This window comes from Magnusiomyces paraingens (assembly GCF_902498895.1).
Source record: "Magnusiomyces paraingens strain CBS 517.90 genome assembly, contig: contig1, whole genome shotgun sequence".
Taxonomy (NCBI): domain Eukaryota; kingdom Fungi; phylum Ascomycota; class Dipodascomycetes; order Dipodascales; family Dipodascaceae; genus Magnusiomyces; species Magnusiomyces paraingens.
Genome location: NW_022474067.1, coordinates 5,487,501 through 5,502,554, shown reverse-complemented (window position 1 = coordinate 5,502,554; position 15,054 = coordinate 5,487,501). Strand labels below are relative to the sequence as shown.

The 15,054-nt window shown below is 40.9% G+C and overlaps 10 protein-coding genes across 10 annotated transcripts in view; 6 read left to right on the top strand and 4 right to left on the bottom strand.

Annotated features, from left to right (window-relative positions):
* Nucleotides 1–193: 193 nt before the first annotated feature.
* On the bottom strand, nucleotides 194–2,752 carry SAPINGB_P001678 (uncharacterized protein; the record flags this gene model as incomplete). Its single annotated transcript, XM_031996399.1, has 1 exon — nucleotides 194–2,752. One exon carries the CDS (start codon nucleotides 2,750–2,752, stop codon nucleotides 194–196), a length of 2,559 nt encoding a protein of 852 aa, XP_031852290.1.
* Nucleotides 2,753–3,981: 1,229 nt separating this feature from the next.
* SAPINGB_P001677 (mitochondrial 37S ribosomal protein mS37) lies at nucleotides 3,982–4,326 on the top strand (the record flags this gene model as incomplete). The annotated part of the gene is made up of 2 exons (XM_031996398.1): nucleotides 3,982–4,179; nucleotides 4,243–4,326. The coding sequence occupies 2 exons, from the start codon at nucleotides 3,982–3,984 to the stop codon at nucleotides 4,324–4,326; spliced, it is 282 nt and encodes a 93-aa protein (XP_031852289.1).
* A 1,064-nt stretch (nucleotides 4,327–5,390) lies between these two features.
* Nucleotides 5,391–6,122, top strand: SAPINGB_P001676 (uncharacterized protein; the record flags this gene model as incomplete). Its single annotated transcript, XM_031996397.1, has 1 exon — nucleotides 5,391–6,122. The coding sequence occupies one exon, from the start codon at nucleotides 5,391–5,393 to the stop codon at nucleotides 6,120–6,122; it is 732 nt and encodes a 243-aa protein (XP_031852288.1).
* Nucleotides 6,123–6,759: 637 nt separating this feature from the next.
* Nucleotides 6,760–7,974, top strand: SAPINGB_P001675 (uncharacterized protein; the record flags this gene model as incomplete). The annotated part of the gene is made up of 2 exons (XM_031996396.1): nucleotides 6,760–6,902; nucleotides 6,957–7,974. 2 exons carry the CDS (start codon nucleotides 6,760–6,762, stop codon nucleotides 7,972–7,974), a joined length of 1,161 nt encoding a protein of 386 aa, XP_031852287.1.
* Nucleotides 7,975–8,914: 940 nt separating this feature from the next.
* SAPINGB_P001674 (uncharacterized protein) lies at nucleotides 8,915–9,901 on the top strand (the record flags this gene model as incomplete). Its single annotated transcript, XM_031996395.1, has 5 exons — nucleotides 8,915–8,951; nucleotides 9,015–9,226; nucleotides 9,304–9,373; nucleotides 9,427–9,493; nucleotides 9,559–9,901. The coding sequence occupies 5 exons, from the start codon at nucleotides 8,915–8,917 to the stop codon at nucleotides 9,899–9,901; spliced, it is 729 nt and encodes a 242-aa protein (XP_031852286.1).
* A 68-nt stretch (nucleotides 9,902–9,969) lies between these two features.
* Nucleotides 9,970–10,824, bottom strand: SAPINGB_P001673 (uncharacterized protein; the record flags this gene model as incomplete). The annotated part of the gene is made up of 1 exon (XM_031996394.1): nucleotides 9,970–10,824. One exon carries the CDS (start codon nucleotides 10,822–10,824, stop codon nucleotides 9,970–9,972), a length of 855 nt encoding a protein of 284 aa, XP_031852285.1.
* Nucleotides 10,825–10,972: 148 nt separating this feature from the next.
* SAPINGB_P001672 (uncharacterized protein) lies at nucleotides 10,973–12,069 on the top strand (the record flags this gene model as incomplete). The annotated part of the gene is made up of 2 exons (XM_031996393.1): nucleotides 10,973–11,471; nucleotides 11,534–12,069. 2 exons carry the CDS (start codon nucleotides 10,973–10,975, stop codon nucleotides 12,067–12,069), a joined length of 1,035 nt encoding a protein of 344 aa, XP_031852284.1.
* Nucleotides 12,070–12,151: 82 nt separating this feature from the next.
* SAPINGB_P001671 (uncharacterized protein) lies at nucleotides 12,152–12,575 on the bottom strand (the record flags this gene model as incomplete). Its single annotated transcript, XM_031996392.1, has 2 exons — nucleotides 12,152–12,205; nucleotides 12,294–12,575. 2 exons carry the CDS (start codon nucleotides 12,573–12,575, stop codon nucleotides 12,152–12,154), a joined length of 336 nt encoding a protein of 111 aa, XP_031852283.1.
* Nucleotides 12,576–12,871: 296 nt separating this feature from the next.
* SAPINGB_P001670 (uncharacterized protein) lies at nucleotides 12,872–14,791 on the top strand (the record flags this gene model as incomplete). The annotated part of the gene is made up of 1 exon (XM_031996391.1): nucleotides 12,872–14,791. The coding sequence occupies one exon, from the start codon at nucleotides 12,872–12,874 to the stop codon at nucleotides 14,789–14,791; it is 1,920 nt and encodes a 639-aa protein (XP_031852282.1).
* A 166-nt stretch (nucleotides 14,792–14,957) lies between these two features.
* Nucleotides 14,958–15,054, bottom strand: part of SAPINGB_P001669 (uncharacterized protein) — a gene marked incomplete at both ends in the record, with an annotated part of 1,554 nt that continues 1,457 nt past the window's right edge. Inside the window, one exon of the mRNA XM_031996390.1 lies at nucleotides 14,958–15,054. This exon is cut by the window's right edge and continues 1,457 nt beyond it. Within this exon, the coding sequence (XP_031852281.1) occupies nucleotides 14,958–15,054 (97 nt within the window).

The following is a 15,054-nucleotide window of genomic DNA, read 5'->3' as shown; positions in this document are numbered from 1 at the left end:
TTACTTCTTGGATATTTTTCATGTTTTTTTTTTCTTTTCTTTTTGGGGTCTATTGTTTTCCGGAGTTTTTTTTTTATTTCCATCTTTTTATATTTCCGTAAAAAAAAATGTTTTCTTTGTAAAAAAATATAAATAAATATATTTCTCTTCTATCTAATCATAATCATCATTAAAACTTCATCATCTTCATCACTCATTTGCTTGAAAAGTAACTGTCAAGAGACCGCTGAGTAACCGGCACATCGCGCTCCTTTTTAACCTTCACCTCACTCTTGTCGCCTTCACTTGCTCCCGTCTCCACCAGCTTGGGCGCGTCCTTTGGGTGTTCGTGGAACTCATACGCCGCCAGCTCCAGCTTGCGCTCAATATACGGCGTAAAGTCAATGCTAGCCGCCATTGGGTGATCCAATTTCCAATGTAACTTGTTGCACAGGTGCTCAACCACATCGTCGCACGCTCCAAGTAACGTAAGATCAAACTCATTGTGTGTAATCATCGTTTTGGATACATATACTTGCACCACTGACGGTGGCACAATGCGCACCGTCTCACTCACTGGAGACACCTTCAACGATGTGCCCATGCACAGCAACAGGTCGCAACGGTCAGCGTCTCCGCCAATCAGCGTGTCCTCAAACGTGTGCGGTAGCGGCTCCCCGAAAAACGTAATGTCCGGCTTCATCACTCCAAACGTCGCGCTTCTGCGCATTGCTGCCGTCACGTTCAGCGTAGTACCTTCCCCAGAGCTGTTGGGCGAGTTGCTCCGTGTCCCACGGTCCGGCAGCGCGTAGGGCTCGTATTTAACATTGCTAGTGTTGCGTGGGTCCAGAATCCCATATACCCGCTTGCCAATGTTGATTCCCGTCACGCTAGTTCCAGTGGCATCATCTTCATCGTCATCATCATCTGTATCGCCTGGTTTTTCAACCCATCTGCTGCTACCATTGCCTCCCTTTTTAGAATCCTTTTGCTGGGCCCCCTTCTTCTTATTTTCCGCTGCGAGAGACGCTGCTGCTGCGCTCTTACACTTTGGACATCGTGACACAATCTGGTTGCGAATGTCTTCAAATAGGTTTTCGCCCTTGGTACGGTACCCACAGCTTTGGCAGGTGGCAGATGCAAACGACCCGTGGCACTGTACCAGCTTATCTGCACGGATTCCTGCATAGTGTTCCAGATTATCAATGTTCTGCGTGTAATTTCTAAGAAGTTTCCCCTTGTCCTGGAGCAGCTTAATGAATGCGTGCGTTGGCGAAAAGCGAGTGGTTACAGGTAAAATCTCCTTTGCAATTGAGTAAAAGATGGAAGGGTCTTGGCGGAAAATGCCCAGGTCAAAGACCTCCTGAGGGTCCGACAGCCCCAGGTATGCCAGCTTGTTGTAAAGACCAGACTTGGATCGGAAATCTGGAATGCCCAAACTAGTAGAGATGCCAGCACCTGTCAGAACAATAATGTTTTGGGCCTTGTCGATAATGTCGACTAGAGATTTGATTGTCAAGTCCTTAAATAAGCGCTTGCGCGGCATCACTGTGTATTGGACTGCCAGAATGACAAGGCTAGTTAATAGTTCGCGGCGTGTTCGCGTGACAAGGCTTTCTGGGAGGGGGAACGATAACGATGCTAAAATTTCTCCCAATGTTGCTTTGCTGAGAGGAGAGTTGACATATTTTTGAATAAAAGAGTATGGGCCATTCATCCATAAAAACATCTTTAGCTCACGCGCCAGTTTATCAGAGACTTCAACACGAAGAGTAGCCTTGTCTACTGGGTTGCCATTATTAAGTTGATTTTGCATGTACTCCAGCAGAGCGTCGTGGCCCATATCGACTTTGGGGTCGTATGAAAAGAACTCTTCATCTTCATCCTCTTCTTCATCATCCTCCTCCTCTTCCTCCTCATTCTCTTGTTCCTCTTCTTCTTCATTATTGGTTTCTTCTTCCTCATCATCATCTTCTTCCTGTTCATCTTCCTGATCATTTTCATCATCATCTCCATCTTCTTGTTCAGCTTCGCTATTTTGTGACTTTTTAAGTCGTTCTGAAATGGTGTTTAAAATAGCTGGCACAGAAATATACCCCTCCGAGTTTGTCCGGGGCTTGCGCTTGTGCGGCTGTGGAGGGGCTACTGAGGTTTCCTCTAGTGGGGCATCAAAGATTTTGACAAAGTTTGGTTCTCCAGTCTCAATAATATGCTTGTTTTGCGGCGCCCGGATGCGAACCACTTTGAAGGAAGAAATAACAGGTGGCGGGTCTTTGAGAATGGCTGTGGCTGTAGTGATTGTATCTGAAGATATATCAGAAAGGTCAGAGCTGTCCAGAGAGGTTGAGGAAGAATAAGACAAGGAGGACGAGCTGCTATTGGCGCTATCAGCCGGAGCCTTGGGTGAGAAATTAAAGGCCGGGATAGGCAGATGGGAATCCAATTTTTTAGAGCCAAAGTATTGACGCGTTAGTTCAGCGACAAGAGCCTTTGTACGGGAATCAGGAGTAGAGGAAGAAGAAGAAGAAGAAGAAGAAGAAGAGCCGTTAGAATCAGCTGGAGATTGAACCACTGATGGTAGAGCAGATGAAGATGTGGTAATGCTATCCATGAGACGTGGTCTCTTAAAAGCGCGGTGGGGGGAGAAATCCCGTGACCGGGACTCGTGGGGGACAGGGTCTGGCAAGTCCGATGGTTGGGTGGGTACCTCAGGGCCGGCAGAAGCCGGGGTGGGGACCGGGGCCGGTACAGCGGCAGACGAAGAGGAGCTCATGGGAGGTATATAGTCTTGGAGGTATTAATTAGAAATTAGAAATTAGAAATTAGAAATTAGAAATTAAAAATTCAAAATTAGAGATTAGAAATTAGAGAGTTATCAGTGGCATATAATGAACAACCAAGGAAAGGTGTTATAGTGTGTGTGCCTTTGGGGGTTCTGGTGATGGTGGGTATTAAATTATAATAATAAATTATAATAAATTAAATAAAATTTAAATTAAACGTGGTTTGTTTGTTTGTTGTTTGTTTTGATGGTTAAGAAAAAAGGCAACAAAGTGGATGGTAAAGGAGAAAACCAGAAACGGGTAGGAAAGTTTGGATTTTGTAAATTTTTTTTTTTTATTTTTTATTATTTATTATTTATTTTTTATTTTTATTTTGGTGTGAGTATGGAAAAAATAAAAAATAAAAAATAAAATAAATAAAATAAATAAATAAATCCAGGCAGGAAGGCAGACAGGCAGGCAGCAAAAAAAAAAAAAAGTTGAAGCAGCTTTGAAGGACTCAAAAAGAAACAAAAAAGAAACAAAAAAGGCTTTTACCAGCTGAGCGCTCAGAGCCACCACGTTGGAAAGACCAACAATAACAACAACCATCAATGTGTGTGTGCGTGTCAGCGCGAGGTATTTAACAGGACCAGCCGGATCCAGCCGGGTAGCAAAGACATTATTATTATTATTATTATTATTATTATTATTATTGAAATTATGGCAAGTGTGAGATGCTCTTAGATCTTAGATACATCAAACACACACAAACAATTTATTCAACCACATACAACACATCGAAACCATCCGGAACTCGGGACTTGAGATCGCTATTATTGTTGTTGTTGTTATTATTATTATTAATGACCATGTCTTTGAGGTTGTGCTGCCGGGGCTGCTGATTATGAATAAATGCACGGCGGTGCTGGAAACCGAAAACCGGAGCGGCATGACATAGTGCGGCGTGTGCAGACCTGAAAAAATCACAAACGCCGGTTTCTCCGAAAAAATGTAATATATAATTGTAACATAAATTTGCAACAACAACAAAAAATTGTCTTGTAATATAATATCCCCCCCCCCCCCAAAACTTCATAGCATCAGGGTAACTTGAGTTTTTGTGCAGGAGACCAACCATTCACCACCAAAATTTTCACTTTTTTTCAACGCACCACCATCAACACATTCCGGATTTGAATTCCCTTAGAATCACATCCTCTTTCTCCACAACCCAACAATGTCGTCGCTCTCTAGCAAGCAGCCCCGTCTGAAACATCTTGCAAAGCTCCGCGTCAAGAGTACTGCCGCAAAGACTGCCGGTGGTCCCTGCAGCGTTGCTCTCACCAACTTGCTTTCGTGCTGGGCCAGTAACGGCCACGATGCCCCTACCTGTGCCAACTTTGCTCAAGAGCTCAAGATTTGCATGGCTACTAGAGTAAGTTTTTTTTTATTCATTTATTTTTCTTTCAATGGATTTTATACTAACTCTTAATAATAGCCCACGGTCAAGGCTGGAAAGTCTTCCATCAACTATCATGCTGCTAGACTGAAAGACAAGGTCTCCCCTCCTCCATACGACTGAACCCATAAGAGGAAGCTATTTTTTTTTACTCCAAAAAATCTCCATTATTCCATTTGTGTATATATTTTTTTTCCTTTTGTACTTTTCGTTAATTTGATGATTTAAAAAAAAAAAATAAAGAATAAAGAAACAGAACATGACAGAAAGTGTAAGATTTTTTTTCCCCCTTCTTTCTAATACTCGGAACTTGTGTCATGCGGCTTATCACTTGAAATTGTCGGATATATATATATGAACGATCGCAAGGTTTTTTTTTTTTTTTTTTCAACAAGAAATTTTCATAAAAGAGTCATGGGAATTAAAATATCTAAAATTCAAGATCTTTAAATACAAAAAAAAAAAAAAAAAAAAAAAAAACAAGCCGATTAATGATATTTGATTAGGCTTATGGTTTCACACAGCAAAATGACACAACCAAAAAATCATTTTTATAAATCTCGCACATTTAAAAAAAAACCAAAATAAGATCCAAAAATTGTAAAAACCTCTATTAACAAAGAGTTAATTCTATTCCTAAAAACAATTCAGATACAAACCAGATTTACTACAGTTTTAGAAAAAGATGATTAACTAGTTACTTAGATTATTACTATGGATCGTTACCAATTTTTTTTTTTTTTTAAAATGTAATCCTATCTTAAGCAAATGCATAATTTTCCGTTACTTGTGAATCCATTTACAATATTCTGGTAGTTTCTTTAAATAGATTAAAAACACCTAATGAATGCAACCAAATAGTTGATCTAAGCAGAAATTCAATATCCTCATCAATTCCTCTCAATTCAGTTCAATTCAATTCAATTCAATTTTTTTTTTTTTCAATCCCCACAATCATTGCTATGCTTTTTTCCTAAAAATGGAGATCCCAACAGACCCTTTCATCAATCCAGAGCGCATAAAAACAAGGATCGATGGATCTTAACCTCAAAGAAGATAGTATTTAAAGACTCTTCAATTCCTCTAAAAATGAAAGAATGAAAAAGAAAACCACATTAATAGAATTATAATTTTTAAAAGTTTCACAAACAACTACTCGTCTATTATATCTCCATACGGCATTTACAATGATCCGGTCACTGATAAAAGAATCAAAAAGAGAAATAAAAAACAACGAAAAACAAAAGAAAAAACTCAAGAAAAAGATTGAACAAAATGGGAAGTTTACTCGGAATGAACACAAGAGACTGGGACCATATGTATGCGTCGCTTTTAAAATACCCTGGGAATCTCTTAAAATCCCTAAAAATGACCCTGCTGTAATCATTCTCAGTCAATCAGATGAATCAGAACTTGAAGTAAAATCAGAACCTTTACCTAAAGTTGTATCTGAGCCAGCACTACCAGTTCTCTATTCATCTGAACGCATTAGTCGGATGACTGTAGAGGCTTGCTACACTGAACATTTTTTGCACCTGGCTCGTCGAAGCGCGTGTAAAACTGGTCGACGGCTTGAGAATCGTGACAATGGAGGGTCTCTGATGCGCAAGTACGAGCAACGTGCTAAGGATAAGGTTGAGACTGCCATGAAGAAGACTGCGGGAGGCCGTCTTCTTGGAATCAGTAGCCGGTATTATGTGCCACGGCTGCCACCTCTAAGTGAGCGATCCAAAATCCGGACGGCAAAGGACTTTGTGTGTGAAGCAAGACGTGTGTTGGAAGGGACTCTGTTTGCAGATGAAGAACACAGAAACTTGCGGCAGCTCATGTTTAAGTGGAAAGCATTGGACGTGTGTCTAGATGAGCTTGAAGCACTTGAGAAACAACCAAAACGTCCCAATGGGCTTCGCATACAGTAAAATGTTTTTTTTTTTAATGCATAATTGGAGTAATCATTTAATACTCTTTTTGATATAAATATAAGTAGTTTTTTTTTTATTAAATGGGTTTTGAGTGAGTTTTTGGGTTTCAATTAGTGGATGTATTAATGAGGGTATTGATATGACTCGAACAGAAGGGACTATTATGATGATCATTTAACGGTATTATCTGATATTTTATTAATGTTTAACTATTTCTATCATCTCAGGATCATTAATATAGCCAAAGCAACCGCGGGTTTGAGATTTTCTTTAGAGATTCATGGTTGGTTGGCTGGCTTGGTTGATTGATTGAATAAATCCGTGGACGGACAAATTTTAAAAATTCCTTGGTTGGGACACAAAATGCTAAAATGCCAAAAATTCCAAAAATGCCAAAATTCCGATTAACCACGTGATAAATTAATAATTCCCATTACATAATTTTCCTTTTTTTTTTTTATCTGAGGGGCAGGACCCCGCATAAATTTAACAGATGTTAGGGTTGTTGGTCGAGTAAAAACACAAAAGAAGAACCATCTGTTTTATTTTTGCCAATACGGTCAAACATAATCCCTCTTTTCTAATCTTTTTTTTTTTTTTTTTTTAATACCAATATCTTTTACAATTAAACAAAATGTCCTTTTCACTGCTGAGACAGTCTCTCACTAGACCAATTTCTTCTTCTTCTCGGGGTTCTTTTGGCTTGTTGCGGTTCCTTTCCGTCAAGGCCTCCGCCATCACTTTTGCCAATACTGGTATCCCCAAAGACGTTGTCAAGTAAGCAAAGATTGTTTTTTCTAATCCTATCATACTCTAACTCTTTTTTCTCAGGCTCGTTTCCTACGAATTGAATGGCCCTGGCCCTGATGAAATTCTTGTCAAGACTTTGGCTTCGCCAATTAATCCTGCTGACATCAACCAACTTGAGGGTGTGTACCCGTCAATGCCTGCTTTTACCACCGAGCTAACACCGGAGCAGCCTTCAGCAATCGGCGGCAATGAGGGTCTTTTTGAGATTGTCGAAGTTGGTTCCAACATCAAGAACTTCAAGGCTGGTGATTGGGCCATCCCCAGGCTCCCCAACTTTGGTACATGGAGATCACATGCACTTGTGACTCCTGGAGATTTGACGCCTATTAACCGCGACGGAATCACACACACCCAAGCCGCAACCATTTCCGTTAACCCATGCACTGCGCACCAGATGCTGACCCAGTTTGTTGACCTCAAAAAGGGCGACTGGTTCATCCAGAATGGTGGCAACTCTGGCGTGGGCCGTGCAGCTATCCAGCTCGGCCGCATCTGGGGACTTAATTCCATTTCTGTGGTTCGCAGCCGTGATAATCTAGACGAGCTGATTGCTGAGCTCAAAGATCTTGGTGCCACCCAGGTTATTACTGAAGAGCAACTAAATTCTAAGGCATTCAAGCCCACAATTAAGGAGTGGACCCAGGGGAAGCCAATCAAGCTTGGGTTCAACTGTGTGGGCGGCAAGTCTGCGACCGGCGTTGCACGCCAACTTGGACATGGCGGCAAATTGGTCACATATGGTGGCATGTCTAAGCAGCCTGTTATTCTTCCAACTTCGCTATTTATTTTTAAGGACGTTTCCGCTCACGGATACTGGCTTTCTGCGTGGACCAAGAAAGACCCCGAAGGCAAGGGTAAGGCTGTGGAAGAGATGCTTAATCACATTCGTAGTGGCCAATTCAAGGATGTTCCTGTGTCTCCCAACGTGTGGAGCAATGCATCATCAGACGAGGCCAAACTGGAAGTATTCAAGCAGGCTCTTGACAATGCAACCAAGGGCTTTGCAGGCAAGAAGCAGGTTCTTGAGTTTACTGATTAAAGATTTTGTTGATTTTTTGATAAAGAAGTGTAGTTTAGGTCACGTGAATAATTTTGGAGCCCACCAAACCTTGAAAAAAAAAATTTTTTTTATCATGAAAAAACTTCTTCCCTTAAAACTTTTTTTTTTTTTTTTTTTTTTTTTTTCAAACACATATAACTCATATACACGACATATTAAAATGCATTTGATGTACTATCTGAACGACGAGGGCAAGCGTGTCTACACCCTTAAGAAGATCAACGAGGCCGGTGAGATCACCAAGTCTGCCCACCCTGCCCGGTTCTCTCCCGATGACAAGTACTCGCGCCAGAGAGTCACTTTGAAGAAGCGCTTTGGTCTTTTGCCCACCCAGCAAGGTTAGTAGGAGGATTTAGGAGATAACTTTAGAGATGATTAGTTACTAACTGAAGAATAGAGAACAAGTGGTAAACGAATTTGGGAGTGTATAATAGAGATTATACTACTCTTTTTTTTTATTTATCATTCACGAAATAGAACTGCGACGAACTGTAACGACCTCTTTTTTACTTTAAATTTATGTACTTTAAAATAACACATTTTCATCTTTAAATTTTTAAATTTTTAACTTTTTAACTTTTGTTATTTTTAATTTAATTTTATTTATGGTAACGATCAACTTACCAACGGTAGCTTTTTATAGGGCTAGGGCTGCTACTACTGTTAACAGTATTATTATTTTTATTATAATAATTATTGTTGTCTTTTCCAAGGCGTTAAAGTTCCTGCTGCATTGACGTACGGCAGGCGGCGCTCCACCAGAAATTTGCAAAAGCCTTTCACGACGCGACTTTTAAAATTCTCTTTTTTTTTGTCTTTAAAAATTAAAAGTCTCCCTACCTCCCCCTCAAACTTGTAAAAAAACCAAAACAAAACATCCATCCTCCAATTTTGTGAAAATAGATCATTTTAGAAAATCATGGCTGCTGTGGACGTTGAGATTCCCTTGGGAGAGAGTAAGTGTTTTTATTATATCCTTTTTAATTCATTTTTTTTTTAAGTTTATTAACATTTAATAGGATCTCTTGAACGAGATTACAACCATTCGGTCGACACCGAGTACAAGCATCTCCGACAACTGGCTGACCAGGAATTCAAGAAACGCAGTAGCCTCGCTGAGCAATCAAAACAGGCCTATGAACGTGGTGAAAAGGCTGAAGCTAAGCAACTTTCTGACCAGAGCAAAGAACATGCGCGTAAAGGCGATGAATACAACCAACAAGCTGCAGCCGTAAGTGAAAAAAAAAAAAAAAAATTAAGGTCTATCTCTAAATAAATTGTTAGACTATTAGTACTAACTTTCAATAGTATGTTTTTCGCGAAAATAATACAGATTCCGCAGATGATGAAATTGATCTTCATGGACTTTATGTCAAGGGTATGTTTAAAAAATTAGATTGAAAATAACCAATGCTAACAGGATCTTTCCAGAGGCCCAAGGATATCTTGACGAGCGAATTCGCACAGCCATTAACAGCAACCAGTCACACATTAAGGTGTAAGTTTGCAATTACTGATTGGGTTTTTTTCAAACATCTTTCTAACTTTTTTCTTGTTCCATAGAATCGTCGGCAAGGGTATTCACTCGGAGGACCATATTGCCAAACTAAAACCTGCTGTGGTTGAAATGTGTGAGAAAAACAATCTCCAATACCACATCGAAGAGGGCAACGCAGGCGTCGTCGTCGTGGACCTTAAGGGCGGATACTCTCCACAGCAGCAGCAGCAGCAGCAGCAGCACCCATACCAGCAGCAGCAACAACCTCAGTATCAGCAACAACATCAGCAGCAACAGCAACAAGGAGGTTACCATCAACAACAGCAACAACAGCAGCAGTCGGACGAGACAGTCGATCTTATTATCAACATTCTTACCTGCTGTCTCAAAAAGTGCTTTTCCAAATAATTCACCCTTTTTCTTTTTTATCTTGCTTGTATTTTTTTATATATATAAACACTCTGTATTCTTAATATCTAATCATCTCTTTCAAAGTTCTTGTTCAAATACTCTATAAACATAATTGGAACCCTTGAAGTCTCCACGTTCTTCATCTTATTAAGTGCAATATACGTCCTTCGTATCCGCTGTAGCTGTGCAATAGAAAGAGGTTTGTAAGGCAGCTCAACCTTGACTGGGTATTCCTTAACCTTGACTGCTCCACCTGGGTTTACTTTTTGAAGTTCTAACACAGCTGTCACAATTTCCTGTGTAATGCGATCCAATTCAAACAAATAATTTGTTGGTGTTGCTGCCTTGAGCAGCGTAGCTTGGTTTGGTGGTTTGGGTCTTTGAAGCACAAGTGTATCCCAAATTTCATCCACAGGCAGTGTTGTATCGTCGTATGAAACAGCATATAACGGCGAGTCCCAGCGACTCATTCCGTTCGGCTCCTCGTATCGAAAAACAAGAGCATCAAATAAGTCCGGCGCCCAACCGTTTTCTCCCTTTGCTAGCATTTGGGCGTTCCATTCCTTACATAAATCCACAGGTGCTCCAACTTGCACAACACATGAGTTGGTCCGGATTGCTTTGGCCTCGCAAAACAACTGATACCGAAACCCCTTGATGTATGTCAAGTTGTCCAGAATCACAATCGTGTCGCGTGCAAGAAGCTTCTTGACCGCTGACATTTGTGCTCCGCGTGTAGCCTTCTCCGTTTTGGCTTCTCGGTATGTTTCCTTTGCAATATTGAGCCGCTCGTCATTCACAAGCTCCACTTTCATGTCAAGCCCAGAAGCTTTTATCTTTTCTTCAAGAGCATCCTTCAGTTTCGTTGCAACCGTGGTTTTCCCCGAGCACGGGTGCCCTGTAATCATAAGCAACGGCATATTTTGTGTGGTTATGAGTTGGGTATGGTAAATAGTAGACTTAAGTTGAGTACGTTTGAAAATTTTCCCAATTTAATTGAACCCCAATTTTTTTTTATTTTTTATTTAGTTTTTATTTTTCTTCTTCTCAACCCAAACCATCTACATCATGAAACCTCCATCTCCATCCACAATCTCGTCCACGGTGACATCTGTGTTTAAACCACGGCTTGAATTCCCAAAATACAACGTCACAAAGTCTAACTTCTTGGGTCACCACCGAGTGGCGCTCCAACGCATGCGTGCTCTTTCTCAGGATGTTGATCTGCTTGTAGAGGTCCGTGATGCGCGAGCCCCGCTCAGCACCCGAAACGGGCTTTTCTCTCGTGTTTTTAGTCAAAATACCCCACGTGTCGTTCTTTATTCGAAACGTGATTTAAGTCCTCTTACTCAGGCTCAAGTCGATGCCTGGCATCCGGAGCGTAATGGTGTCCTTGTGGACTGTAATTCCATGGGCGATGTGCGCAAGGTTTTGCGCGTGGCAAAAGCTCTTGCTAATAGAATGGACCCGCCACCACCTCTTGGTGCTAAGATCCTGGTTGCAGGTATGCCCAATGTAGGCAAGAGTACATTTCTCAATAATCTGCGCACAGCTGGTACATCTATTAGTAAGTCTTTATCATATTTATTTATTTTTTTTTCTCCCCCTTCCTTTGCTAACTCTCTATAGAAACTAAAGCTGCACAAACTGGTGGTCTTGCAGGTGTAACCCGAGGCATTTCCAATGAGATTCGTATAAGTTCAAACCCAAGCATTTTTATTTATGATACTCCTGGTGTGTTTGTACCCTATGTCAGTGATGAAAAGGCCATGGTTGCGTTGGCTATAACAGGCGCCATGCGTACTTCCATCATCGATCCAATTATTCAAGCAGACTATCTTTTATACCGCCTCAACCTGCAGTCTCCTGATGGCAAGTTCTACAGTGAATACCTGTCGCGTCCCACTAACAATGTGCGCGAGTTACTCAATGCTGTATGGATCAAGAAACTTAAGCCAAAGCAAAAGGGTGGCGGCTTTAACGAAGTTGGAGCAGCTGCGCTTTGGGTTGATCGTTGGCGTCAAGGGTATGAGGGTAAAGTGATGCTGGATAACATTGACAAGTATGCAGATGGTACACGCATTCAAGAGGCTTTGCTGGATAATTTTGACATGGACTTTGAAGAGGAATCTAAAAGATGGAAAAAGAAGGATGTGTTCCAGTAGTTAATCAAGAGACCCTGTCTCGCCAAGCTCACGCAGTTCTTGTTCAATCTGTTCTTGTTCCTGCCGTAGCCGCTCTTCTTCCTCAAGTTGAGACTTGATGGCCTCCATTTCGAAGTACTTGTGGCCAGCCATGAACCTAGATATAAGTCAGTAAATAGTTTAGTAAAATAAAATAAAATAAAATAAAATGAAATAAAAAAGAAATGAAATGACAATAATTATACGCACAATGAAGCATGCATGAGGCCAATTTTACGAATGTACTCTGCTTGTTTGGCGGTTACTCGAAGAACATTATCCATGTCAGCCATGTTTGCTTGAAGTTTTGCTAGTTGAACATTGAGGTGAGTGAGCTGGCGAGATTTAAATGTTGATGGAGCAAGAGTAGATCTTCGTCTAGCTGCCTTTTGATTAAAAAGTGATTGAGAAGATGGTACAATGGTGCTTCTTCTAGGAAGTGTAAGCTGTTGCTGCTGCTGTTGCTGCTGGTTTTGTTGGTTGGACATTGTTTTGTTTTTTTTTACATTTGGTGGAGATGTTGAAAGGTTCATTTTTTTATTTTTTTTATTTTTTTTATTTTTTTTTTTTATTTTTTTTATTTTTTTATTTTATTTTTTTTTTTTGATTTTGGGAGTGGTGAAAAAAAAAAAAAAAATAAACCGACTAGATCACATGACTGATCTTAAAAAAATTTTTTTTTTTTCTTCGCGATAAAAAAAAAAAAATTTCATTTTGGAAATTTCTTAAATTTTTTTTTTTCTCGTCAACCCTACATATACAAAAAAAAAAATTACCACACATCATGGCAAAAGCTACCCCGAGAAAGGCCAGTGCGAGCAAAAAGGTTGTTAGCAAGGTCGAGAAGAAAGCTTCTGCTAAGAAGGTTTCTACTAAGGCTACTGCTGGTGTTAAGGAAACCGACGACTTGGCAGACGAGATTGACGAAGACTTGGCTGACATTAAGGATCTTTTGGAGCGTACTGAGGATGTTTCTGAGACTAATTCTGGCTTCAAGTCCAAAGTGAAAGCTAAGGCTCAGATGAACAAGAAGAACGAAGAGAAGGATGAAGAAGAAGAGGAAGAGGAAGAGGAAGAGGAAGAGGAAGAGGAAGAGGAAGAGGAAGAGGAAGAGGAAGAGGAAGAGGAAGAGGAAGAGGAAGAGGAAGAAGAAGAGGAAGAGGAAAAAGAGGAAGAAGAAGAAGAAGAAGAAGGTGAGGGATCTGACCTGGAGGAAGTTCCCGAGAAAGAGGACACCGCTGAACCTGCTGGCACTGCTGAGCCTGAGAACTTTACCGACCTGAAGCTTTCTGAGCCTACACTGAAGGGTATTAAGGAGATGGGATTTACCAAAATGACCAAAGTTCAAGCTACTACGATTCCACCGTTACTTGCAGGTCGGGATGTTTTGGGTGCAGCCAAGACAGGATCTGGTAAGACACTTGCGTTTTTGATTCCTGCGATTGAGCTACTACATTCGCTCAAGTTTAAGCCACGCAATGGTACTGGTGTTATTGTGATTTCACCGACCCGTGAACTTGCAATCCAAATCTTTAAGGTTGCAAGAGAACTTATGGAGCACCACTCACAAACCGTGGGTTTGGTTATTGGTGGTGAGAAGATTCACGCAGAAAAGGAGAAACTGCGCAAGGGTGTTAACTTACTTGTGGCAACTCCTGGTCGTCTGCTGGATCACCTGCTGAATGCTGAGGGATTCATTTATAAGAATCTTAAGGCACTGATTGTGGATGAGGCAGACCGTATTTTGACGATTGGTTTTGAGGAGACTATGAAGAAGATTGTGAGCATTTTGCCAAAGGAAGACCGTCAGACCATGCTGTTTTCTGCAACACAGACAACCAAGGTGGAAGACCTGGCACGCATTTCCCTGCGCAAGGGTCCTCTGTACATCAATGTTGACGAACAGAAGGAAACTTCGACGGCAGATGGGTTGGAGCAAGGCTACGTTGTATGCGATAGCGACAAGCGATTTCTTGTTTTATTTTCATTTTTGAAGCGATACAAGCACAAGAAGATTATTGTGTTTTTGTCTTCATGTAACAGTGTCAAGTATTATGGTGAGTTGCTCAATTACATTGACTTGCCAGTTCTTGATTTACACGGCAAGCAGAAGCAGCAGAAGCGGACCAACACCTTTTTCGAGTTTTGCAATGCTAAGGATGGTATTTTGATTTGTACAGATGTTGCTGCTCGTGGTCTTGACATTCCTGCAGTTGACTGGATTATCCAGTTTGACCCTCCAGATGATCCCCGTGATTATATTCACCGTGTGGGCCGTACAGCTCGTGGATCTGGAGGAAAGGGTAAGAGTCTTATGTTTTTGACACCATCGGAGCTTGGGTTTCTGCGGTACCTTAAGGCTGCCAAGGTTCCTCTTAATGAGTATGAATTCCCAGCCAAACGACTGTTTAATGTGCAGCCACAATTAGAAAAGCTGATCAGTTCCAATTTTTGGCTTAACCAATCTGCACGTGAGGGATACAAGTCATATCTGCAAGCGTATGCCAGTCATTCAACCAAGTCTGTGTACCAGATTGATAAACTGGATTTGGCCAAGGTTGCGAAATCGTACGGGTTTGCGGTGCCTCCCAAGGTCAACATTACAATTGGTGCGAGTGGTAAGGGCAAACGTCAGGCCACAGGGAATGATGGGAATGGGAAGAAGAAGATGAAGACTAAGGATTCATCCAAGTGGACCAAATAAGGGGAACAAAAAAATTAAAAAAAAAAATTGATTTAAATAATAATAATATACACTAAAATACAAATTTTACAGCAAAAAAAAAAAAAAAAAATAAAGAAAATAATTAGAAAAAAAAAAAATTGGAATCATAACGTCATTATTGGGTTTCACTGCATGGTATGAATAATTATCGTATTAAGGCGGCAGTGTCTGTGTGTATGGAGGAGTCCACAAGGTCTGATGCCTTGGGCTGCAAAGACTCCAGGGGTGAGTTTCTATCAGGG